We start from the raw sequence: 27,250 nt of genomic DNA, 5'->3' as shown, positions 1-27,250 counted from the left end.
CAGACAACGACGGAACGAGGGGGCGCACGCAAGTCCAAGATGGCGTCCACTCAAGAGGAAGAGCAGAGCTTGCGCGAATGCGAGCTTTACGTGCAGAGGCACAACATCCAGAAGCTCCTGAAGGACTGCATCGTTCAGCTATGCGTGAGCAGGCCAGACAACCCGATTTCTTTCCTGCGGGATTACTTCGCACGCCTGGAAAAGGTAAAAAAAAAAATAAGGGGGGGACGGTGCATTCCCCCTACCCCTCCGTTGGACTGGGCTCGACTCGAAAGCAACGCGACAACTGCGCGACGGACGAGCCCCGAAACCTCGGCCGAGTGCCCTTGTTTTTCTTGCGTCGACGAGCATCGGGCGTTTGGAAGCTTTCAGGCCCAACGAGGTCGGTTCATTTTTGCCAGCTTCCTAGGCTGTGATCGGGGCTCGTAAACGTCTGCGCAAGCCGTGCTCCTTGCTGCAAGTCGTTCTCTCTAGGCCTTTCAAATCCCCTCTTGCCTTCGTTTGTTCTGCGGTCGCGCACGATCGGAGCAAGTGACAGAAAAACACATCGGGCGGAATGAATATTGTTGTTGGCGGTGATTTCGGCTGCTGATTAAGCCCTCGGCGGTGCAGGCCAATACGCTGAATCGCGTGCGTGTGTGTGCCGTAGTAGTATGTACTACATTACGCCGGCGAAAACATGGCCCTGTCGCGGTTCCGTAGCGTGTGCTGAGGAATTCGGATGCCGAGAGGAGACGTATAAATAGTAGGAGGGTTCCGCGTTCGTTCGGCGCTGCTGGTAGTTGTTTTAAAATATGTTTACCGCACGCCACCACACAGCTCCGTGGTCTCTCGACGGGGGTAGCTGGCGTTATAAAAATAGGACGGGCGAAAAATTTTCGCTTCGAACAAGGCGTCTCCCGGCGAGGGCAAAAAGCCGCCGCGGGACCCAAAAAGATGCCGAGACGAGCTTGGCTATATTGCGAAAATCCTAGAACTTGTGAGTCCAGTTAATCGTAAAGCTTGTCTGGGCATGCATGAGAAAATGCAAGGAACTTATTTGCCCCATGTATGGCTCATGATTGCTTGTGCCGTAAATCCCGTCATAACTGAATGCGAAACGTTATCTGGGAACTAAAATAAACGTAAACATCTGCGATTAAGGAAACGATTCGCGCTGTCTTGCGTGATAGGACCGCGGGTGTGCCACGGAAAGAAATATGAAACGAAACTAGTGGTTTCGGTTTGCCGTGGAGCCTCTGTGGAAAAAGAAACCAGAAGTCATTACCGTGCTCTCAGTACAATTATAAAAAAGAAAAATCGGGATAATGGGAAAATAAAGCAATGGACTGCGTCGGAGTCGAAATCTTTTGGCTCTGAGCCACAGTTGTGAAATGTGATCATTTAAAGTGCACACCTAGATGCACGTCAAAAAGCATGCTCGATCGTCTCTTCTGAGTGAATAAGTTGAGATGAGTATGTGCCTACTTTCTGCAGCACTGCATTTTTTGGGCATGTAATCGATAAATAGAGTCATTGAAAAGACTGCAAAATTGTCAACCACAGGGATATGCTAAAAAGAAATTTAGTGTGCTTTCTCATGAGGCCACATCAAATAAAATAGTTTTGTTGTATGATGAGTAAAGCATTTTAAATCTATCTTATGAAGTAAGGCAAAGTTGTATTAATTATGCTATGGTGTTGGCAAATTGGCGCTAAAGTATTCTCACATTTTTTGTGACACTAAACTAGCTGTGCCTCTTATTGTGGCAGTGACAGCTAAAGACACCTCTAGGCTCTGATCCATGCAGTGATGTCTTCTTTTGGGACAGAGATCTGAGCCTCAAAGGTAGTAAGAAGCAGTTACTTTGGGCAACAGGCATCCTACAAAATTACTACTGAAGTTGTCTGATGTTGCGGCCATATTCAGTCAATTTGCTCCAAGTTTGTAGAGTTGCATACAAATGAAAACATTTTGGCAGTTGTACTGTGGGTGGGGTTTTAGGCCAAGCAAGGAGTATCCTAAATGTGCATCTAGAGGACTGCAGTATTTTTTTTTTTCTTTTCAGGATTTTGACAGGCTAAGGTGATTACATTATAGCGGTGCTTTTCAGTTCAGTCTTTCGAACCAGATTTTGGGAAAGCTACTTTATTGTACCATGCAGTTTGATACTGTATCCAGCTGTCTAGCTCCCGACACCTTCGCAATTCTTCGTTATTATTATTGTTGCCGCTCGAAGGACATTCGTGGAAATGAGATCATCTTTGGTGACCTTCTTTACACTTGATATTCCTGTGACATCAAAATTTTTTGGTGACAATGTCTGGTGGCACTGCTCACCATCAATTAACGATCCGCGGGAAGACAACTTAAAGTGATGCTCTTTTAAGGTGTGCTCTGGGTAGCACTTTGTAGCTGGCATCTTCCGTCTACTCTCAGCTCGGGCTTCGGAATTTTCCTTTACACGGCATACCACAGTGTCGCTCACTGTAAAGTGCCAATAATGACAGCAGCAAGCACTTGTTATCTGGAATCTGTATGGAGAACATACTGTGGAAGGAAAATAGTGAATACTTAATGTGCTCTTGGCTCTTTGTAGATTTTTTTTGTTGTAAAATATTTTCTTGTGTGTTAGGCAAAAATGTTTATGCACGAGCACTGCCCATAGCCCGATGTATGCAGTATCCTTCGGTTGGATGCATGCGTAAATGATGATGCAATGAAACCGGAATCATTGCATTCCACGCGCCCATTTTATAGTGTAATAAACAAATTTGTACAGGTAGTATTTTCCTATAAAGATGTCAAGCATCTCTTTGTTTGTCATGCTGGGCGAGTGTCGGCAAAAAGTAAACTGGCAAAAGTTATTCAGCGGCCCATGAATGCCTTCTTTCTTTTTTTTTCTTGTGCAATAAGAGCATGCCCTTTCAGAACAAAGCGAAAAAAGTGTTGAAATACCAGCTTAAGAGTATACGTTAGCCTTGAATCTGAAATAAACGTGCAATAATTAATGATCGGGAATATATGAATCATCATCTTTGCTTATATATAAGCAGTAATAAAGACCTTGAAAATGGCACATGGTATGCGCGCTTGTTATCCCAAGTCTCATTTTGTTCTTGAATCTTGCACACTGTGTGTCACTCTTGCTGAATAAAATATGTTATCTTGATAACCAGCTGTTAACAGGTGATCATATCTTGCAGTACATGCTATCCTGCAGTTTTTAAGCTATATGATGAGAACGAGCTATCACTTTTGTAGTTTTTGCCAATGCATTCTACTTGAAGCTCTGTAATGCAGCTCTTTTTTTCTGGTTGCCTAATCGAATGTGCAGCTTGTTATGCATAGAACCTGCATATAATGGAATAACGCAGATTCAGAGGGACTGAAATAAAGAGCAGAATACCTCTCGACTTTAATCGATGGGCACAGCTTTTGTTGAGTGAAGTGCAATGGTAAAGCTCAAAGGGGGGCAGCATTGGAAGGTATGGGATGCAAATGATTGGTACCTTACCATCATGCCGCCACCGCAGTGTCCTCTTGGTGTGTCGACCCAGTGTCATCACGAGGAAAGGACAGCCGTTTATCGGGTTGCACGACTCTCTTGCCCGACGCTGTGGTGAGGAGAGACCTCCTCCCCCCCCCATGCGCACCCTCTCGCTCGGCTTCTTGTCGGACGCGTGTCACAGGGGAGGGTCCATCCTCAAAAATACACGGAGCTAGTAACGTGTGCAGTGTCGGGCTCGATGTGAAGGCGGGGTTTGAAGGGGGGGGGGGGGGGGGGTAGCAGTGGCATTTGTGGGACGCTGCCAAGTGAGAAGCGATGCCCTGCGCTTTCTTATTTGAGGTCGCCTGTGGCGGGGGTGGTGGCACCAGGACTTCGCAGAGAGGTGCGTCCTCCATTTTTGCTCGCAAAGGCCGCATAACGCATCCATTTCTGGGGTCCCTCGGTGGTGGTGGCTTGCAGTGCACAGCGAGGTAGAGACGCCTCTGGTGCGTTTGCATAGTGTTTGTGCACCTTTGTTGTCAACTTTTTATGTAATCTTCATCGTCTGGCGGTGTGTGTGTGTCGTCGGAAGAGCTGTGAAGTGGTACAGGCCTTCGTGCATGACTGCGGGATGCTGCCGCTGTGTGCAAACACCATTAGAGTGTAGTGTGGTTTGACAGAAAGAACCACTTGTGCTCTCTGTTCACTGTGTTCGGAAGGTTTTCTGGCCCTGTGCCCATCGTTCGAGTGCGTCACTGCTCGGCGAGTTGAGCATTGAATTTCGCCTGTGAGCACCTGGCATCTGAGAGGCTTTGTTTGTTTGTTTGCTTGTTTGTGTGTGTGTGTGGGTACCAGCCTCCGCTGCTATGTGCCAAATCCTGCGTCACTTGGAATACCCCTGCAGAGTGTAATCATTCAGTGGCATTACACTGTCGAGGCAGTGTGGAGGGCCTACCTTTGAGAGGATTTCCCATCTGAGACTGGCTTGACGCTACCACACCATTGTCCAGAGTGTGCATTTTCGGATACTTCAGATGGAGAGAGCAGCGGTTTACTGAGGGCTGCAGGGTACTTCTGTGGTCTCCCTGCGGAAATGGTGCTCTCAGCTTCGCTCCTTGCGGATCATTTTGATTAGCAGTACCGTCCTGTGCTAATCGTTAGTTTGATGAAACCTCAAAAGAAAAGTTGCAGGTGCCATTAAAGAAGGCCTTGCAACCAGTGATGTTGACCTCTTGTCATGGTGTTGTCAACTTCATGCAGTGCCATGCTAGCAGGGGTTAGACAGCTTTTTTTTTTAACAAAAGGACAAAGTGCTAACGACACATTCACAAGAAAGAAGACATGGACAAGCGCTTGTCCGTGTCTTCTTTCTTGTGAATGTGTCGTTAGCGCTTTGTCCTTTTGTTAAAAAATGCTGCACCAGCTAGCCCAACAAAAAGTCCTTCTTGGTTAGACAGTTGACTGTGACTTTCATGACGCTAGGTCAATGCCATCGGTTGGGATGCCTCTTCTGAGAGCGATTCGTATCAGACTTCGGTTGCCTTCCTACTATGGCTTGCACTTCTACTGAGACTGGGAAAGTGCACCTGCACAGGTTGTTTGAGCAGGCAAGCAGTAGTTGGTCGCTGTGTAGAGTGGTGGTGGAAATGCTGGGACTGTGCTGTCATGGTGCAGGAGGCGGCCACCAGAGCCAAGCAGCAGCAGCTCTCGCCCATGGCGACCACACCACCATGCGAAGAAAAGGAGGATGAACTTTCACCATTGCCCGTGCCCCCCCAGCGGAGCCGGCGTGGAGCGGTCAGCGCCGAGACCTACTCTGAGGAAGATGCCACGTCTTACGTCAAAAAGGTTGGTGATAGCACCGTTGCCTGTAGCTTGAACAAGTCTGCAGTGCGTTTTATAGTTAGACTGTGCAGCTCGGTTGACTCGGTAGAGGAACTTGGCTGTAGATGGCACTGATGAGCCGTCACAGGGCTTCTTAGACTGCTTGCGTTCATTTGCAGCGCGGCTTTGTCTGAAGACTGATGACGCACGAGACTAGTGCATCATTTGTGCAGGTTCGCTCAGTATGAAAGGGACAGATCAGTTTGCACAGAAAAGACAGATTTGTTCATTATTTTTCTAGTAGAGAAACCTAGAGAAAAAAAAAATATTACAGGGGTTCACTTAAGTGTTCTTACGTGTGGAAATGCGAAAGCATCGCAAGTTCTATAAACACCACCTAGGGGATTCGCACGGCACCATGCTCGCGGACCAGGTGGCGTATGTGTATAGCATATTTACCTGTGCTAAATGGAGTTTGTGTAGATGGAACTTATGAAGACTACAATGTTCATTATTTGGAACTTGATCAAGATGGCAACGTGCATGAACAGAGCTAGAGTATATTGCAGTTTTACACGAGGCATGACCGGCTGCGGTGTTACATAGTGCTATCATGTCTGGGCCAGGGAAGCTGATCGGTTTGTTCTGGCGCTGTTTCGAAACCCGCTGGCGGCGATGCGTTTTTACTTATTGACAGTTTGTGCAGACACGCCCTTTCCACAATGCCTGTCCATGCTACACACGAGACAACAAATGTTTTCACATTAATAAGTAGACTAAAATGGCGACGAAGTCAAAAATGGTTTTTCAGTATAATAATACTCCAAGAGAAGTTCTAGTTAGCAAATAATGAAGAAATGTGCTTTTCACGCATCATGCAGAGTATTCCCTAAATGTTTGTTCCCTTTCATATTGAGCAGCATTGAACATTCAGACTTCTTTCTTCATCCATTGCAGAAGTGGTTAACCTTAAGGGCGATGGATCCATGATATTCCAACCACTGGCATGCATAGATAACATCTTGGCCTCTTTTCTGTCATTGTGCTGGCCATTTCTTACTTGACTGTTAGTATAATTAGTTGATAGCATCGATAACAATGATAATATCAATTGTATTCATTTAAACGTGTTTGTGTGCTTGTCACCCACAATTTACTGCGCTTGACACACACACAAAAAAAGGCGTCTACTGTGGCAGGTGTAACATTACAGTTGTAATTCTGATGTGAAGGGAAGGCTGCTAATTTTGACATCAGTGTAGCAGGTGTCCCTTTTTAATATTTGCCAGAGTGTTGAAGAAAGGATGAATTTCATTACGTACTCGGCAACCTAATCTAATAAAAATGGTATCCAAAGTTTGCCTGTAGCTTTGAGACATTAATTAGTTAAATAATTCAAGGTGTGCTAGAGAACCCATCGAACAGCTTAGAAATAAGCTCCTTGTGTTGTAGACCTTTGATGGGAGCTGTTCGTCATTGCAATATAACCATAATGGATGTTGACTTGATTAGCTTTCTAATCTGTCAGCAAGGATAAAATCCTAATTAGTGATCATTACTGTGGATCTTTCTAAGCCACAAGTTCTGGAGTTGGGCTACATCATTTGTATGGATGTGCATAGAGAAAGAGGGACCTTGAATGTTAGGAACGCTGTAAAAGTCAGCCAATGTAAAACATGTTTCTGACTTGTTACCACGGCACGCAGGAGTGCAGTGCCTGCATCTGCGGTGAAGTGTTCTTGGGCTGATTTTTAATCTAGCATTCATTGGTGCAGTTTTCATATGGGCTGTTACTTGGTCCGAGTGTGATATGCGATAAAGCTGGCAATATACTGTGTTTACTCTATTTTAATATATACCTTTTTTTCTGGAAATAAGACGCCTAAGAATAACATGCACATCAGAATCAAGTGCGAAAATGAAAACGTGTCGCAGCAGCCTTATTGTCATTAGCTTCATAAAAATGGTGGCTTTACATTTCAGTATTTTTGATATCGCCGATCTTGCCAACCGTAGTCATGGATGCCAATATGCTTTACAAGCACCCAAGTAACCCATCTGAAAGGCTCCAACATGAACTTGCACTGGAAGAGTCAGTTGTGAAGGTGCAGTGTTTACTCTGATGCCAGTTTGGGAAGAAAAGAAGGGGAGTTTGTATGCAGAGGCAAGTGGGAATTAAGCAGTTTCACATGCATCTCGGGTGTTTCTGAAACTTTGGTTCACGATTGGCAGAAATAAGAGTCGGGATCTTCATTGACAAATCTACTCTGAAACACTGGAACGGGCCAGAGGACTGGTTTTTCCAGAAATGGAGGAGCTTGCCAACTTCTTGACACAGTGGCAAGTAGAAACAGGCCTGAGACAGTAGAAGTATCAAAACTTGGGGCTTTGGAGCTCGGAAAGGCCTTAACAAAAATTGAGTTCAAAGCCTGAAAGTACTAGTTTACAGCTTTACGAAAAGGTGCGGATTCCTTGCTTCCATGGCCAGCAGGCATCTGACAGAAAGACATGATGCTGTTTACTTGTTGTGGCATTAGACCGGTGAAAGTAAAGATAGGTCGGTTCAAATTGAACAGATCCATTTCGTTTCCGAAGCATGGAATCGTGTGCATTGTGTTTTTTCTGACCTTGACGGATGAGCTTGCGTTATGATCGAGGGTGCGTTGGCATTGAGTAAATATGGCATTTAACTCCCATCATCCAATAGCATCATTGAAAGCACATAGTTTAACAGCTTGTGATGCCTGTGCAGATGGTGCCCAAGGACTACAAGACCATGGCAGCACTGTCTAAGGCCATTGAGAAGAATGTCCTGTTCTCGCACTTGGACGACAACGAGCGGAGGTGAGTGGCATGCCGACGCGCTGTGGTTACGACAGGTAATTTTAATTCTTCCTAAAAGTAGATTGGCTAGCCTGCATTGGCTCAGTGCTAGGTCAACGAGGGAAGGGCTGGAAAAATTAAATGTAGATATCACCACCACTGGTGGTTTGGTGGTCATGGAGTCCTTTTTTTTTTTGTTTTCGGCTCCAGAAGGATGAACCGAGTGGCAGGAAAACGAGGCATATTTTGGGCCCAGTTTTCTTCGCTGTAGCCTTTCACTGCCAGACATGTATGAGTAAATTGGTTTCAAGTCAACGGTCAGGGCGTAGTGAATGTCTCGCTTCTTAATGAATACCTCATCGATGCTGTGAGGGAAGGTATGGAGAAGGGATTGAAAGGGAGGTATTAGGGTGGAGAAGAATTTCTAAGCTACACTGTATTAAATGGGTCATGACACCAAGTTTTGAATATAAACTGTTTATTGCATCTTATTCCCGATGTGCCAAGCAACTAAATCTCGTCAGCTCCATCGAAGCTGCAGATATCTTTAAAACTAGTATTTTCGTTTCTTCGTGAACAGCTTGCTGATCTGGCCACCAGCATAGCCGGTAACGACATAAACTGACGCCGCGTCGTCTGCTGCATGTTCTGTGCACCACCACTGTCGTGCTCTTCTAGGCATTGTAGTTACGCGAAGCCGATGTGACAGACCAAACAGCAGCCATGCCGCTAATCGCTGTTATCACAAACTGCTTTTCGAACCTAGGCGCCTGTGGGCAGGATTCAGGTGCACTTCCACGCCCGAGTACAAAAGCCGCTTGAGCTGGCCCAGTCGAACAACGTACACACTGTACACTAAAACAAGTCTCAAAAGCAACACATAAAATACGCATAGAGTGCTGTCCGACGGCGTTTTTGTACAATCTTCGAATACCACCCGATAGTGCAGCAACATAGAGCGACACATTACATTGAGGCACCCAATAGCATCGTTTTATGCTGCTTGTTGTAAGGCCCAAGCCTGGCCTCAGTCACATCATGAAAATAGAGATAAAGGATGACGCTTACAGCACAGGATGCAGAAAAAGCTTACAGCAATGCTGCCGCCCGTGCGCGCAGCTGAGGACAGCGCTCCGAGCATCTGCTTCTCCCTAATCCTCGCTAAGCCTACATTGCTTAGCATCGAAGCCATAGCGGATGGCACTTTGTAAGTTGTCAGCGAGGCATTTTATTAAAAGAGCCCCTCGATCATGAAACCTCCTCTCAACCCTATTGTCTTTTAGTGAAAAAAAAAGAAATTATTTTTTGGCGATTCCTTAGCAGCGGCTTTAGCGTACAAGAACACGGGCACCGCACCTGTGGAGTAGGCTGCTATGCGGCTCTAAACAAAAGCTCCCATCATATAGGTCATTATTTCTCAAAACTGCATTTATCTTGCTTTTTTTTTCCGAGGCCTAGAATTATTATGAGATAAACAAATTTTAGCATGATTTCTGACACAGGCGCAAAAGATCTGCCGTATCGTTTGTGCGGACGACTCGCGGAAGGCTTGAAGGGCACGGCCAGCGTGGCAGTGTTTACGGTGGCAGGGCAGTGCTACCGTGGACGATGGCGGGGGTCGCGCTGAAAGTGGATGTGTGGGCAAGAACTAAATAGCATTTCACTACAGTCTGTGTTCTGTTTTCAGAAACATGCTGAGTACACTCATTGGTAGTCGGGTTGGATTTGAGCAAGCGAGAACACAGCAGTATATCGGCAGCTTGTTGGTGCCGGCACAGCAGCAGACGACACGGAGTCGGTCCGTGACGCCACCAACCGCCTCAACATGGCGACCGCTGTAGATGGGAGGAGCTTCGCTGTCTCAACTTCAATCACTTCATTTGAAATAAAGAATGCGTGTAGGGCGCTCAAATTTCGGAAATGAAATAATAAGGTCCCATATTATTTGCCAGACTACAAAACTGCAATATATTGGATGATCGTGGCATGACCCCTTTAAGGGGGATGTGGGGCTAAAATCACAATATTCGCCAAAATAAGCGTGTTTTTAAATTTGTCGTGTTTTACATTATGCATGTATTAAAGAAGCTTCTCACCAAGTTTGGTTGTCATCTATGCAGTGGAACAATTAAAATTATTTTTTTTTTTTTTTGCGAGATGGGGAGCACTCGCCACCGAAAGCGCCTATGAAGCTGATTCCAATATGCAGCTTCATGGCGAACAAGGAGCTGAACACGGGGTGTATCCCGTACTTAGAATGCTTATTTCTTGCTCTCTCTAGCGAAAAAAGACCTGCTGTTGAGAGTGCAGCAGGCAGCTAAAAAGAAAAACAGAAAGAAAAGCCAAATGTTGGGCTGCGGCACAAGTACATTGGCGGGTAAACCATAATAGAAGCTAGGTTTGTCTAAAGGACCAGGTATCCTTCGAAAGCTGTTCTCGCACCAATGGGAGCCTGGCTAACCAAAGTGCTTGACAAGTGGAGACCGAATATGGAGCCTAGACGAAAGTGCTTGACAAGTGGAGACCGAATATGGAGCCTAGACGAAGAGGCACACCCAGCAAGCAATCGAGGAAAGTATTTCACGAGCGCATACAAAGGCTCTGGACAGCTGTAAAGCTGAGAAGAAAAGAGGCAACTGAAAGTAATTGCTACAGAGCAGTGTCCTGTTGACAAGGACAGCCCAGCGTAAGCACCAGGCCACTTTTGATATATTGATTTAGGCCGTAAATTTGAATAGCATGTTCTGAAATCTTTGAGCTCATTTTGCTCAGTTTGCACTTTTTAAAATATCCGAAGCATTGGGAAAAAAGACTGCCTTTAAGGTGGTTTGCGGACTAAAATTTTGTTTGGAACAAGATAAGGTACCTTGTGGATTCCTATTCATTCTACCAGAAAACAAATTATCGATTATGTGACATGCAATGACAACAGAAAAAAATGGTGTTCGTTTTAAAGTGCTCAGATTTTTATAAAAAAAAATTCATAAAGAACCTGAAATTGGCACAATTATCTTGCACAATGAACCACCTAAAAGTTATCTGCGCACAAATGGTCAGTACATATTCATGATTCTTAAAATGATAATTTTCCTAAGCGGACACACTTAGTTACTAATTATGACAGTTACAACTTTTTTTTCTCTTTGCGCTAAGGTGATGAAACTTAAAATATATTCCAATAAGAGGAAGATAATCCATCCCAAGAAATATCAGCGAAATTGGTCCAACAGTTCAAAAGTTGGCCCTTCAGCCCCGCATCCCCTCTTCTGCATTAAGGGATGCCGAGGAAAACTACATTCAGCGTTATTTGTAAAATGTCGCTTGTTCGGTTCTTGGCGTCTATGTGTTGGCAGTCGTGTTCTGAAGTCTCTCTTGCCTTGGCAAACATTTTGATGGCTGTGGCCCTTGGCTTCCACATGTTTAAGCTGATGTACTAGTAGCGCATAAGCACCTTCGCTACATGAACAGATTATGTGTCACTGTTGAATCTCGGGCGATGCAAGCTTTGAGGTGGTGTAAATTTGTTAAACTCTCCGGCTGAGGTTCGTTGTGTATACAATGTATCGATTTTCGTGCATTCCAAACACGTTTCTCTGCCTAAGCGCCTGCTAGAACTTTTTGTTGAAAGCCAAGGTGAGATTGTGTTCAGTGTCCACTAAGCTACGCCCCCTTTCCCCTCCCCTCTTTTCTTTTTTCTTTTCGTACCTAATTGCAGCGACATCTTTGACGCCATGTTCCCCGTGGTTCACAAAGCAGGCGAAGTCATCATCCAGCAGGGAGACGAGGGAGACAACTTCTACGTCATTGACCAGGGGGAAGTGGACGTGAGTGGGGGACCCTTTCTCACCCCTTTTTAAAATTTCTTTTAGTGTCGCTTTTTATTCTCCCATCTATTTGAAGGATCACATGACCTATCTAACTGCTGAACGTTCAATGACATCATCCTCACTCGAGTTTCTCATCGACATATCTATTACGCATCCAGCTGATACAGGATAACTCATCTCATATTGCGTAAACGTCATCTCTTCTACTTTTCATTCTGTCTTGTAAAACTTTTGAGAGTGGATTATCATCAAAGAAAGTGGGAGGTGCATTAATTGCGAGCCCAACCTGACATTCAAGCTTAAAAAAATATGATAAACAATGCTGAACCACTGTTATCGTTCTGAGTGCTTGCATGCTATTTTTAACCCTCGTCTTCTAGTTGCCAGCTGACTACTTGTTTCGGCAGTGGCGGTCGCTTTCAGCAACTTTGTAGTATCCCAAACTGCTTGTGCTATAGTTATGTGTAACCTTTGTAGCTTTTAGGCAGTGTTTGCCAAAATGTTTCGGATGGTTGTGAAAAAAAAAAAAAAAAAATCTAATCTCATTCATAGTTTGACCTGGGAGTGTTTCATTACAGGCTTCTGTTGTACATCAATAAATGCGATAGCGTTAATGACCCTGTGTCACAGAAAAGCTGGGTGTTGGTGTTGTTGGTCTTTGTTATAACGCAAGAATTTACAAAGAAACAAAGAAATAAAAAAAACATTCTTCCAAACTCACGGAGAATCGAACACAGGTTTTTCAGATTTGCGAGCTGAGCACACAACCGACACACCACAGGAGCACGTTGATTTTTTTGTGTAAAGGAGCACCCAGTGTGTGCTTTGCCGTACCACTGTGTGTTAATGAACAGCTGTTTCATTAGACAAGGAATTCACGGAATGAACAAGCGACGTTAAAGGTGCTATTGCTTTCACTCTTACTGCGAAGCTTGAGTGTCTCCCTAATTATATAGGTTACCTTGATTGCTGAAATTACACTGTGCCTAGCGTTCCTGCGTTATTGTGGTTCATTTTATAATGATGCAAGCTTGTATTCATCTGAGCAGCAATTGTGTGCTTTGTTGTTTTTGATGGACATGTTTCAAGGCTGAATTTTTTGCTGATGCTTTTTTTTTTTCTGATGGATGTGTTTCAAGGCTAAAGCATGAATGACTCATTTGGTTTTTGCTCACATGCCTTTGTTCCAGGTGTACGTTAACGGACAGCACGTCACCACGATTGCAGAGAATGGCAGCTTCGGAGAGCTTGCCCTCATCTATGGAACACCCCGGGCAGCCACAGTCAAGGTATGTGACACATCTGTGCAGAAGGAATGGGCAGCAATTGTACGGCGGCCCTTTTTGAAGGACTTGAATACCCGTTGTACAAGAAAAAGCCTTTTCGACGAACCTGAAAGCGGTTTGAAGTTGGTATAATGGTTTTCTTTTTACTCTTGAGCTGCCGAAAAGAAATTGGAATTTCTTCTCTTGAGCCATGGTGGCTGGAAAACCTACCTTTTTGTTCGCAACTTCTGGCACCATCTAGGAAATGAATAAAAAACAAAACAAACAAAAAAAAAACAGTTGAAAGCTAATGCATACGGTCGACCATTACAGTTGCTAACCTCTACCGCACCGAAGGCACTAAATGTGCACATGAAACGACAGGCATGCACCTGTTAGCACCTGTCACTGACACCAACCGTGCATTAATGTCACAAGCTGGCAGTTTGTTTTCAGCCAGTGGAATGCAGTGAACACAGGTGGAGCAGGCGTGTTCCACCTGTACCACCTGTCCAAGTACCTTTCGCCATGTAGGGGCACATTTGTTAGGTTCTCTCTTTCGCAGAGTTTTCTGTAAGCTGTCCTATGAGTTTCTTGCAGAAGGCTCGGACAAAACGGCTTTTAGTACATGCGCATCCTACTAAAGCAAATTAGTCTGTGAGATGGGAGTAGTTAAAGGGGTAAGAGGGCACAGTAAAAGAAAAATTATTGGTTGGGTCACAATTATGGATTTTGCTTTCTCTTGCTGCTGCAAACACTTGCGAGGGATGCATTGAGGTTAAGAGAGTCGCCCTTCCTAATGTCAATATGCTTTTCTTTTTTTCCTTAGTGCCGCACTTCTGAAAGTGAGATTCTCACTCCCCCCTCCCCCACGTCCTATTTTTTTATTGGAAACTTCAAAACCCGGTAACTGTAAGTTCTCTGTTGATTAGGATGAAAATTTTAGCCCTTACTGCATTCTGTGGCAGTGAGAAAAACCGGTGTGGCATGCTTGTCGTGAAGTTTTCTTTAGGAAAATTTCTGTAAAGCTTGAGAACAAAACGTTACGCAATGTATTACATAAGTGTGCAAGGTCCTCCTTTTCGTGATATTTAAATCGGCACACAGAGGAATGCGCATTCCCTGGGAATTTTGTAGCTCCCCTTAAAGGAGCTTTTGAATCCTCTATTTTGGAGGAATGGTTTTTTTTTTTTTTTTCTTTTTCTGTCAATGAAGCCTTTGTTGAGTGCCATATTATAAATGTTTTCCGTGCTGGTGTGTGACATCTGGGTTACCACTGGGAGCTTAGTGTTGCGTCTTTTGGGTGTGCGCAGGCCAAGACGGATGTCAAACTTTGGGCCATCGATCGCGATACATACAGAAGAATCTTGATGGTGAGTGATTTGATGAGAAAAATTAATGGTGCGAGTGTCGACTTTCGGCTCCTCGTGTGTGACAGTCACGCTGATTGTAAACCCAATTGCGTGTCGCAGGGAAGCACCATCCGCAAGCGCAAGATGTACGAAGAATTTCTTAGCAAAGTCTCCATTTTGGGTGAGTGGGATTGGATTTAAGCTTCCACAGTAAAAAAAACAGTTTATTTTATTTTATTTATTGATTGATTTTTTATGGACATTACTTTCTTTTTTAGCGTCTTGGCTACGCTTCAGTGAAATGTTGCAGCTAATGCTCATGCCGCATAGTCACTTCATTCATCAACTAAGTTAAGGTTCATCATCATTCTAAGGTTTCTTGTCAACTATTGAACTAGATGGCACTTTGATACTGCTACCCTTCAGTCTTTTCACCAGTAACAGGTTCAGTAATTGGGCTCCAGGTAGACAGGGCGCCACCGTCAATGCTAATGACGGGGTTCTTAACATAAAGAGTCAGGCTGCAGCATCAGTTGCGAGGTTGAAAGATGGAGTGTTTCTTTCTGCTAAGTATTTCTTCTGTTCTTCTATGAAAATTGCCTTTTTAGACAAACCTATTTGTTCTCATGCACGTTTGAACAACCCTTGCAGCAGTGAAAATTACTAGCTTCTCTGTGATTGATAATGGGCTGTTTTTTGTTTCTGTGGCATAATCATGTGCGCTGCCTTTGCCCCAAGGACTTTTGAAACCATGACCGTGCTGCTGGCTGGTCCCTCTAATTTAAGGAGCAGTGACTGACGCAGTCCTAAAGCGACTCGGGCTATGAGAGATGCCATAGTGGAGGACTCCGGAAATTTCGGCCGTCTGGGTTTCTTCAAAGGGGCAGTCTACTGCCGGAGACAAGAATAAAAATAGCATATTCTGGCAGATCTTACTACTTGGTGGCAGTATCAAGGGAAAATAAAAATTTTGCAGTTTAAAGAGTAATTTATATTCTTGATCGATCAGGAAAATCAGGTTTTAGCAAATGGTGGTGCCATACTGCGTCCTATGGCTGCTACCAACATTTCATCTGTTTGGAACGTCTGAAGTGAATTTACTACATCCTGTGACTATGCCACAGCATCATACAGAAAGGTATTTGTGTTCATGTCAACTTGAGGCAGCCTATGTTTTCTCTGTCAATGATTTACAACTACTTATCTTCTGTTGTCTCCCTTGATTCGCTCTTAAAATGCACCCGAAAGAGAAAACCATCTAACCAAAGACGCCACCACACTTTGCAAATGCACCCAAAGCGACTGTTGGCATCTGCGGTAGATTATATCACTGAATTGATGTAGCTTATACATTCATTTCATTCTGTTTCAGGCTATTTAGGTACTCTCAGTTATATCTTTAACAAAATCTGTGCATCTTAGTTAATGACGTGTTCTGCACGCGACTTAAGCGGCGCGGCAGTTGTCGTGTTCAGAGTTGCATAGAATTACTATACTAACGCTCTCTCGTGTCCTTAATGTCAACGTTTGCAGACGTGGGCTACCACTGAGAAAACGAGACTACTGTATGGAACAATTAAGTTTTAAATGATTCTGCCGTGTTTCTCAGCTCCACAGCCGGGTATTCGTTAATTTGGGAATGCAGTTTCCTAATGTAGCAAGAAAGGAAATTTCTGAAAAGTCAGTTGACTGTTTCTTTAATGTGCATTGATATCGCACAGTAGACAGGTGCCTTATTGTCTCCGTCAAAAAGCAGTCGCCATGCACAAGTCGCTGTTGGGTTGATACCGTTAATTCAGGGGCATTCAAAATTCTATTATGATATAATGGTATCGGATGTAATAGTAGTACTGGGGTGGGATCTCGTAAATTAACTCACCTAATTGGAACCTGTAGCACGTACTGAACTTAGTGATTTGGTCGTGTGAAGTGTGCAGTAGAGAGGCTCCTGTTACTTCAAACTACCTGCAGTCATAACACATCTTCAACCTCTTTTGAGTTCTTATTGTTGAAAATTTATTGTGTCTGTATTTTCTGTTGTCTCTCCTGTGCCATGTCTTCTGATTGGGCCTCCTCTTTTTTTTTCTCTCTGTTCCCGTGATTTGACAGCTGTCTTGGCACCAGAGTATTTTTTGTAAAAGTGCAGATGGGGTCATGTCAAATAAAATGTCTTGGAACTTCTCAAAAGGGCAGGGCAGTCTTCCTCAAAGGGTGTCCGAAGACAAAACTGACTTTGGCCTCTGTGCTGAAAGGTTTCCCCTATTCTGAGAATAGAGGGGTGACATTTAATTGAAATAGATAGTGCTGTTGTATAAACCAGAAACTGCTATCACTGAGACTTCTCCTGACATGCTGACATCACAAGTTTAGATAGAGCACATTGGAAGAAGGGGTATTCGATTTTGAAGTCTGATCCCTGTTTCGGCAGCGTAAGTCTTTAGCCGCTAAACATCAGCTTAGATGCAAAGGGCCGAACAGTAAACCCTCGCTGAGACTACAAATAGGATGCAATTCTTTTGCAAGATCTCTTTGAGAGGAGACTGAGGCTTTTTTTTGCGTGTGCGTGACGTTGGACGAGAGTTGAAAAAAAATTCTCTTTTTTTTTGCTCGGCAGAGAGCCTCGACAAATGGGAGAGACTCACGGTGGCTGATGCGCTTGAGCCAGTCACGTTCAACGATGGCGACATCATCGTTGAGCAGGGCATGCCTGGCGACGACTTCTTCATTATCGAGGAGGTGAGCAGTGCCGCTTGGTGGCAGAGGTGAGGTTCACCTCTGATAAATGATCAGCTGTGTAGTGAGTTCTGCCTGGACTGCTGTAGTGCTAGCTCGGTTTAGTACTCATATCTAGCAGAACCTGGTGAAAGAGTTCTTGCCAGTTGGTCACGGAGGTGCCATTGTTTCCTCTGTCTCACTGCTTAAACGCGGCATTATTTTAGAGGCCAGGCATGGCATTAAGCGATTTCTGCGCGTTGTACCCTGCCTTCTTCCGATTTATGGCGCCTTCAGGCATTTCAAGGTGCGTTCGCACCTTTACTTTGCAAGTCTACAATTTGAAATCAAAGAAATAAAGCAGTCTGGCCTCGCGGGCAAAAGCCTGCGGCAAAAGAGTGGGCAAAAGACCTGCAGGAGGCGATGAAACTACACGGTGTGATGGCATGCGTGTAACGTGTGCTGTTTCTTCTGTGTCCCGGTTGCAGTACGGGATGGTGTTGTCTCCCTTTCTTTGCAGGGTTCAGCCTCAGTTCTGCAGAGACGTTCCGAGAACGAGCCTCAGGAGGAAGTTGGCAGGCTCGGCCCTTCCGATTACTTTGGTACGAAACGTGCATTTCATCATCTCTTGCACGCGCTGCGAGGCAGTCTGTGCCCTGTCGCGGTGCTTTGTGATTGACACTTCATGCTAAAGAGCTTTGGCCTTGCACCCATGATACAGTGTGTGAAAGCAGGAACAAAAAGTACACGAATTCCCGGTATATTTACCGTATTTACTCGCATAATGCTCGCACTTTTTTTCGCGGAAAATTGGTGCTAAGTTGGTGGGTGCGATAATTATGCGGGGAAAATTTCAAGCAAAGGTTTTGGAGCTCTAAAAACAAATTTAAATAGGTGCGAATCGTGATTCTTAGGTCAGCTATTGTAAATATAACCACAACATTACTTTTAAGCAGAACTTACCCTTGTTATAAAAGTACAGGGTCGCCAAAAGTGCAAATTGCTAAAGCACTTTATATACCGCACGCAGCCTCATCATCACTCCCCGCATTCCGTGGTATAATGCTCACAGCAGACCGTACAGTTCTACTCTCGATCAGAGACGTGATCCGAGTCCGTATCGACACTGCAATCGCTGTCTTCAGTAACACACTACGCAGAACTCGTTGATGCTGAGTGCCTGCTAGCAGCGGGGTTGCTATGCTGTAGCCCGTGCTCGAAAGCTTTCAGCTTAAAAGCAGCTGTATAACTTGCGTACCGCCCCACCGCGATGCGGCAACAAGAACATGGTAGATGGTGGAACAAAGCAAGTAACACGAACGGAAAGAAGGAACAATGACAACTAGACGCTGAGACACCTCGCAAAATGGCGACTATGAGCATCATGGAAGTAAAAAAGAAAAAACGACGAGCATAACCGATGATGATGATATACCCAAGCACGCTCTCACCGCCTGGTAGCACGTGCACACAACAAGGCCAGTTAGGTTCAGTAGCGCTCCAAAGATGGTGCTTGTTACTACTAGCAGCCGACTCTCGTGGTGGTAATATTGGTGGTGCGATAATTATGCGAGGAAAAAAAATTTCCGATTTTTGACGCCCCATGTTAAGGGTGCGAGCATTACGCGAGTAAATACGGTATTGAAGACCAACATTTTCACTGCCATAAGGCTGCTGCATTGGCTGGTGAGGATGCACAGTCGCCGACTGATTTTTTGGATTCAGCGGGACTCTGGTTGCGGTACGAGTACTCGAACAGTTGGAAAAATCCGGGAACATGAAAAAAAAAAAATTACTCTCCGAGAAAAATTGGCTTTAAAAATCATGAACCCACACCCTGCATTTTTGTCTTTAGGCCGATAATAGAGAGTTATAGCACAGCGTATAATCCACTAGCATAATCTGCTTCCGTGCGCACGTGCTAGTGTGGTCCACTAGAGTGGGCTGTCAGTGCGGACTCTCCGAATGTTTCCAGTGAGACAGTATGAAGCAGTGTGGCGCCTTTCACAGCCTTGGAAGAACTGGTCAGTTACTTTTCGACTTTGCAGAGTCCCAAATGTCAGTCGTGAATATGTACACGTTTCTGTGCGGTGCGTAATGGTTCCCAAACGAAACCCAAAATATCATGCAAGTCCGTATTACTGGATACCAAAAAATCAGTTGGCTGCTGTATTTTGAATTGTGGTGTTTGCTTACTTCATTTTTCTGCATATTATTTGCTTGCAGTTTTATTGTCCTTGAACATTCAGAAATCGCTAGGGTTAGCTAAATTTAGTGTTTGCTCTAGTAATGGTCTCCCATTTTTTTTTTTTTTTTTTTTGCGTGTTTTCAATTATGTGACCGCTAGTGATAAAAGCATGGAAGTTGATAAGCTCTATATAGTATATTTTCAATGCCTAGGCATGGTGAGGTTAATTGAAAATGGCTTTCCTCGTGAAACGGCACAAGAAAATAATGGAGCACTAAGAAGAACAGGAGAGGCAAACGCAGAATTCAAGGCAAGACAAAGTGCTATGTGTTCTGTCGTTTTTTGTGTGCTGTTCATGGATACTAGGTAATTACCAACTGGCCCAGTCATTTAGTTTTCACAATGATTTAGCCTGTGAAAAAAATAATAAGGCCTTGATTCAGCGGGCTAGTTCAATTCAGATATTGAGTCTCAAGAGAAGGCAGTTTTAAAGGACTGCTATTAGTTATTTTTGAACATTTGGGTTGTCTATCAGGTTGTATTTCTCGGGGCCTGATGGTCTCAATTTTAGTGAATAGCTTTTCGAAAGAATGGGAAGAAAACAGTTATAAAGCAGAAAAACAAAAGAGGAACCATTATCAAAATTGTGTTGCAACTACAGTGTAATGTTATGGAAGCTGTCACAAAACATCTTGCGTGTGGGTAGATTGGCTAAACTGGAAGTTGTGACAGTTTCGATCATTATTTTTCTCAGGTGACCAAAGAAAAGGTTGAAATGTTTCCCCTCAGCAAAACCAGAACAAGTATCAACGAGCGCGTCACTCATGACGTTGCACGCCCACCCAACCCCAACTCACCCCAACTGAGGCCACGAAATGGGAAATGTGTCAAGACCAGTTCACACTTGCGACTCGCCGAGGTCGCGCGACCGTTTTGGCCGAAAAGCGACTGTCGCAAATGGTCGCATTGGTTGAAAAACGACAGTCGCAGGCCTTTCGACCACCGCTCGATTTTCCAGCTTTGTGACTGCTGGTCGTAATTCGTTAAACCAATCAGCGGCTCAGCTGATGTGAACTTAGTTAGCTTTACTCTGTGGTGAACAGTCAAGGTAGACAAGATGTAGAAAGCAAGCTGCGCGGGTCTCTGGTCGCTCGCCCTTCGCAAATCACAAGTGTGATTAGACCTTCAGCATTATGCTTAGGGCTCAAAAAAAAAGGTGCCTTTTAAACGTTTGCGTAGTTATTTTGGACAGTAAGGGCAAAGGAGAAAATTACAAGACAAAATGAAGACTACTATATGTGCAGGAAATGGTGTGTTGTCATGTGTATCTTCTAAGTGAACAGTACATATCAGTCTCCTCCATTCTTTTTGCTTTTGTGGTGAGGGATCATTCACTGTTGCAAGCGCATGCGTGAACACACTAATCTTTTTAGTTGCGTGGTTTTTGCTAACTCAGTAAATAAGGTGTCAACACTAGGCATTCCAGCAAAACCTTTTTTGGGTTTAGGACTAACTTTATTTAGGGCTAATTATAGCCTGGTTAGTTATAAAACAGATTGTAATGAAGTAGCTGGTCATTAATACTAACCGAGTTTATCCATCTTGCATGTGTTTTTGGACGCATGTTGGGCAGGAAGGGGTAGATGCTGAGACACATCGGGCCTCTCGGCGCCCAATAAACGCTGTCGGGAACTCCCTCATTCCCCCCAGGATAAATATTGAGGACCGCCGTGAAGTTGAGAGTGAAAGTCCTTACAGTAGTAGTGTGCAGGGAGTGCATTCTGTGTGTAAATTGATAAAAAAAATTGTGGTATGCCTTTTGTGCATCTTTTGGCGAAAAAGCACCAACTGTATTAGCTGCTAATGGGTATGGGAGATTTGTGCCTGTTTGGCTCCGGTCTCTCCCTCTTTCTCTCTTTGTTTTTGTCTCAGTCAGCAGGTGCAGAAATTTCGGTATTTGTATCCTTTCTGGCACAGTACAGAATCCTGATTAAGTATTACGGGCCAATTTGTTTGCCTTGCGTTTTTTTCCCACACAGGTGAGATAGCGCTGCTGCTGGACCGGCCGCGGGCGGCCACAGTGGTGTCGCGCGGTCCCCTGAAGTGCGTCAAGCTTGACCGGTCCCGCTTTGAGCGGGTGCTGGGTCCCTGTGCCGAGATCCTCAAGCGCAACATGACACACTACAACAGCCTCATCTCCCTCTCGGTCTAACCGGTCAGTGACTGTACATTTAATCAGTTTGCATCATTTTGGATTCTTCTCTTGGCGTTGGTGCCACAAATAGTAGGAGTTGAAGAATAGGCGAGAGGCACTGTGTTAGCTGTCATGGATGTGTGGATGGATGTGAAGAGCATCCCCTTTGAAACGATTTGATGATAGTCACCATGCTCGACATTTCTTTTTATGCTTTTTAATTTAGACAGCCCTTTTACTTTAACGACTTTAATAATAAACCCGGTAAGTTTTTAAATACTCTTGTTCATCACAGACCAGTGGCGCCCTCTATGTACAGAGGCAGAAGCTAGCACTTGTTCTTTTCATGCCTCTCAGGAGAAAAGGTGGCACTCTAGCATTTTAAAGGGTACATTCACAACCACAGATGTTGTCACAGAATGTCCCATGTGAGCAGAACATGTTACACCTCGACTACATTTTAAAACACGCGGTTGCATTACGGCCTCACATTCTCCCCGCTCCTCTTCATTTTGCAGGGACGTTGTGGCGACCGACTCGTAAACAGAAGGGGAAGAAAGGAAGAAGAGACCGGTAGCAAGCAGCATTGCAGAGGGACGGAAGTTGCCAACCAGTTTTTTCTCACTTTTGCAAACGGCTTATAAGCACCAGACAGCGCGTGCGTGCCTCCCCCCTCCGCCCCATTCTCTCCCCTCCAAAATTGTCTGCAGATTCCGCCAGTACGCCTGCTCCTTTCCTCTGTGGCCTGCCTTAAAGAATGGGAACTTCTCAGCACCTCAGTGTGTCATTCAATGATTAGGTGGCATTGCCACGACTGCAAACGCGGGATGATGTCCTGCAATTTTTATTCTTTTTTTTCTGCATGCTCCCTTGCATTGTGTCAGTCGCACCTTGATGGGAGAGGGCAGGTACAGTGTGCCCTATAAGAAAGCAGATTTTTTAGCAGATAAAGATTTTTCATTCTAGTAGCAGTACTGTGCACTTGTCCGAATGGCAGATGCTGTCACAACAGCTTCTAAGGTAACAGCAGCTCTGATCGACATCGCTTCTGCAGTGTGTTCACTGGACAAGTTGTACTAGGAGATCGCTTTGCGCCTGTTGAAAGGGGTACTCCCTTCGAGCTGCTTTGTGATGCACGTTGATGCAGAATTTGCGTGCTGCCTTCGCAGCATTTGTCAGCCCGCGGGCAGTCATCCTTGGAGTGGCGAAGGCACGAGCTGTTTTCAAACCGTCAAATCCTCTGTGGTTTTTCTATTTTTTTTTTTTTATTTCTTGCAACCTAGGCCTTTTGGAAAAGGGGAGGGGTAAAAAAATGCGCGGGAAAGGCAGAGTACGTCTCACAAGTTACTCTGCATTTGCGACGTGTCCTCTCTCGTTTTTAGTTTTTGTGACCTTCGCCTCTTTGTCCACCACGACAACACCGCTGCTTCGTTTTTCCTGTACATAGGACTAGTTTCTGTAAATGTTTTATTGGAGGCAGGCTTGAAAGCTTCGCATAGCCCCAGTATCTGGAAGCGGCTAAGACGAGGAGCGCGTGGACGAGCATCATTTTATGATTAGCTTTGCATGTTCTTGTTTTTGTGCCCCTGTCTCTTTCTCCCGTGTGGCGAGCATGAGTGACCGTTTTGCAAAGTTTTTTTTGCACCCCGCCCTTCCCTTCCTCGCCACTGTTCGCACACCGTCGTCAGCTGCAGCAGCCAGCCACACCAGCCTTTTCTGTGCATTTCTGTCGCTACTCCGTGGCGGCGGCAGAGGCCAGTTGTGTTTTAGATTCCATTCTAGTGACTCTAGTCATGGTTGTCCCTTCTCGTATAGTGTTGTGGTCGGCGCATAGCAGCATCGCCGGTTCGGGATCGGCCTCGACACCGGGATTGCGCTTGAAGGTGCGCGTCGGGTGCAGTAGCTATCCTCCAGCTCTAGCGCACGCGGCGGAGGTTTGCGTTGTGCGCGGCCGACATCGCCTTCTTCGATCAGGCTTCTCCTCCGCTTGGCAGCTCGTTTTATAGAGTGACGTCGCCGGTGACATCGTTGTGGCTGTTAACGTGCCTAGCCGCCGCTTGCACCAAAGGCTCAATCAACCAGGCGTAGTGGCATGTTCCGACATGCACTGAAATTTCTGTTTGCAAGTAACCGTGTCTAGAGTTTTAGTCGCACAGTGTGTGAAAGAAGCGTCTTTTCCTTGCAATATTTTCTTTTTTTCTTTTGTCAGCTCTTAAATGTTCTTGTTTCGTTTTCTACCTTTTTGTGATAATTGTCATCCCATTTTGCAGGAAGCGCGATCAGAGCAAACGCGCCACCCTCAAGATGCAACATTTTTAGCACGCATGGCATTGTACCGAAAAAAAGGACGTTAGCTTTCATAGAGCAGATGCAACGTGTGTAGTACTCTCGGGAAGCTAAGCCGTGAAAAGCGAGGAGCCGTCGCTGTCGGATAAAGGACAACACTAACCGGTGCGCTTTTGGGTGTCACGGTGTGGATGGCCCACGTCCTTTCCGCCGGGCTAGCAATGCCCTTGGTATTTCAGGGTAGCAGCGACATTGTCTCGTGTGCGTCGTCATGAAGACACCCCCCCCCACTTTCCCCCTCTTACCCTTGAATTTGTTGCTGCTGCTTACATCGGAGTGGTATGCCTTCCACCATCTCTGCTGATGCAAAGTGTCTCCTGTACTTAAAGCAAGACATCCTAGCATTAAATTTGTTGTCACGAAGACGGTCTGGGCTGTCAGGTTAGCCAGGATAAGCATGCGAAGCCAAGGACACCAAAGTGTCGCCCCTCTTCTTTCGCTCATGCTGGTCTGAACACATGTGAAACAAAACCTGATGGCTCGGGCATTTTGTGGCGACAGTACTGCGGACGTCTTCACCGTTCAGCGAATGGCTCCTCCCTTATTCCTTTTTTATTCCAACATTTTTTTTTCTAAGTGACGGGGGTTTCTACGATGCAAGTCTCCGCCTCGCATGCGCGTTTCCAATAACTGTGCATTTCTAACGAGCCGAAGGTTCTTTGAGGCTGGATTTGTAATTTGTGCACATGTCCACAAGGGGAATGGATTCCGAGTGGCTTATGTATGTGTCTTGCAGCTCATGAAGCGGCGCATGGCTAATCCTGAATTTTTTTTCCGTACGTACCACTCTGCACATACAGCCAACTGCCGCAGTCTTGCAAACAGTGCGTGCAAACTGACCCAGCGGTGTTGTAGCCAGTGTGCTACGTGGAGGCGTGCGACGGGCCCCGTCGCTGTTCGTGACAGCGACAGCTGTTGGCGTGGCATTTCAACTTGAAAACTAGCAGCTGGTAAAGGCAGTCTTCATCCTACAAATCATTCATTGGGCTTTTCGAGAACCTTCTCGCTTGAATTTGTGTTCAGAAACTGCCTTACTCGTTCTTAGTCTTCCCATTTCAAATCCCAGCAGCATTGTTGTTTTACTCAAAATAGTGGCTACTATCACCGAAGCTGCTATACTGGCCAAGCGCTATGCATTTTGCTGGCTGCAGGATCAGTTATATGTGCTGCTCTAATTGGCGCCTATTTGTGTCCCAAGATTTTTGTCTGGAATGCCATAGAGTTTTACCACTGAACTGTGTGCTTTGACCCTCCATTTTTGCTCTTTGTTTAGAGTGTAAAGTAGTAGGCTCTGCTGTAGTTTTTTTTTTTTTTTTTTGCTTTGCCCTGTTGCTATCCTGCCCCCAATCACCCCATTCCTGACCTGTTTGTTGCAAAGCCCCTGAACAGCTTCTTGGACAAATGTTCGGAGACAAGCAGAACATTTTTGTTGTTAGAGTAAAGAAACAAAAGTGGTATCAATAAAAAAAATTGTTTGTGACTGCTGGCTGTTACATCTGGAGAGGACACCACTTGTGAACAAGCCTGCACTGGCATTTTACACTAATCCCATTAGCCACTGTTTTTAATATAAAATTTTGAGCCACACCGTGGTGGCTAACGAGCAGCGAAGTGCATGTGCTCGAACGAGGATCCGTAGAGAGAGCCACTGCCCAGACAGCACAAACCATTGGCCAAATATTGGTAGTTTGGCAATGCTGGCCCATCACTGAACAAACACAGTGCCAATATTGGGTTGTGGGTGACTGGGACCTTTAATGCTGTTGCATCATACCCTCGTAAGATGGAGTGTTTTCCCATCATTAATATGACAGTGTTCTCTAGAAAATTTGATGTCAGCATTGACATCATGAGCAAGAAATTATGGGCATGGCTCAGCAGGTAATAGCTGGCAGGTGACAGTTCGCAGGTGCTGCGGACTTGGTTGCTCTTTTCAGGTAGCAGAGAAAGGTGGGCATCAAACCGACCAGGACTTTTGGATTTCAAGTTAGACGCACTGCTCATAGAGCATAAAGGCAGGTTTGTTACAGCACGCTTAAGAATTGGGCTCCATGTAATGCTGGCTATGAACACACACAAGTTAGCAGTGCAGACTGATAGTAATTACTAAGGGCAGCGAGGTTTAAAAAAATTGTGGGGGTTTAAGCATAGCTTGAACCTAGTGATAAAGTGAAAGCTGGGAGTGTTGCAGGGATAGCCTCTAACACCCGCTTTTCAATCAATGTTTTTTTTTTTTTGTAATTTTTTTTTTAAATGCAATTTTGGGGAAGGAAAAAGCCTTATGAGTGGACACAGTAGGTCAAGATCATGTTTTTTTTTTTTCTTGTATATTGTGCATTGGTTTATAAGAAAGGAAAGGCACAATATCTGTCAGACTTGAGGGAAGGAAGATGTGAGTGGAAGGGAAGAGAAAAAAATGGCTGTGGTTTTTCGGTTAAACCTAGTGTGAAGCGAAAGGTGAGGCATGGTTACACATGGGAAAGCTCTTTATTCAGCAGGTTTCTTGGTTAATAATAGGAGCAGACTAGCAGAGACATTACTCTGCCAACCAAGATCCGTATAACTCGTGCTATGGTCTTTCCAGTTGCAATGTGTGGATGCGAGAGTTGGACTGTGAAAAAGGTTGACCGCCGAAGAATTGACGCGTTTGAATTGTGCTGGCGAAGACTCTTGAGTTCCTTGGACTGCCAGAAGATCAAATCAGTCGATATTGTCGACCATAAACTGTAACTGCTCATTGGAGAGTCAAATTCTAAAGTTAAAGCTCAGCTACTTTGGTCATCTGATGAGAAGAGAGGAGTCGCTGGAGAAAGATTTGATGTTGGGAAAGGTTGAGGGTCGCCGGAGAAGGGGTAGGCAGCGAACGCGATGGTTAGATGGCATCCTCGAGGCACTGCAGATGAAGTTATGTGATGTTAGGAAGATAGTGTTAGACCGGAAAGCGTGGCGTGACATGGTCCATAGGGTCACGAAGAGTCGGACACGATTGAACTGAACTGAGGAGGAGACTGGTGATCTGTAAAGATGTTAGTCTTGGTTTCAACTTCGTGTTTTCCAAGTCTGGCATGGCTGCGCACTCAATATTGACGTCTGAGATCCTGTTGCGCCTTGCAGCTGCTACTTCCCACATCTGTTGACTTTAATTGATCATTGATGGGAACATAGCTACCCAAATGTTGTGGCTTAAGTTCAAACTTGAAAAGGTTTGAAGGTCATCGGAAGCACACGGTGACCTTGGATTTATTTCGC

General features: G+C 45.0%; 1 protein-coding gene across 1 annotated transcript; it reads left to right on the top strand.

Annotated features, from left to right (window-relative positions):
* The first annotated feature begins 3 nt into the window (after positions 1-3).
* Pka-R1 (protein kinase, cAMP-dependent, regulatory subunit type 1) lies at positions 4-25,481 on the top strand. The gene is made up of 11 exons (XM_084604061.1): positions 4-204; positions 5,145-5,318; positions 8,047-8,138; positions 11,833-11,941; positions 13,135-13,233; positions 14,523-14,582; positions 14,682-14,742; positions 17,176-17,297; positions 17,794-17,875; positions 21,501-21,676; positions 22,174-25,481. Exons 1-10 carry the CDS (start codon positions 40-42, stop codon positions 21,671-21,673), a joined length of 1,137 nt encoding a protein of 378 aa, XP_084460187.1. The 5' UTR covers positions 4-39; the 3' UTR covers positions 21,674-21,676; positions 22,174-25,481.
* Positions 25,482-27,250: the final 1,769 nt, after the last annotated feature.

Source organism: Amblyomma maculatum, chromosome 5 (genome assembly GCF_055883805.1).
Source record: "Amblyomma maculatum isolate TAMU_Amacu chromosome 5, ASM5588380v1, whole genome shotgun sequence".
NCBI lineage: Eukaryota > Metazoa > Arthropoda > Arachnida > Ixodida > Ixodidae > Amblyomma > Amblyomma maculatum.
Note: the sequence above shows the minus strand (reverse complement) of the source record. Positions and strands in the feature narration are given on the sequence as shown.

Coding starts and splice junctions, on each gene's coding strand:
- Pka-R1 (XM_084604061.1), top strand. CDS start 40: ATGGCGTCCACTCAAGAGGAAGAGCAGAGCTTGCGCGAATGCGAGCTT. Junction 205..5,144: donor ACTTCGCACGCCTGGAAAAG/GTAAAAAAAAAA, acceptor GTCATGGTGCAG/GAGGCGGCCACCAGAGCCAA. Junction 11,942..13,134: donor TTGACCAGGGGGAAGTGGAC/GTGAGTGGGGGA, acceptor CCTTTGTTCCAG/GTGTACGTTAACGGACAGCA.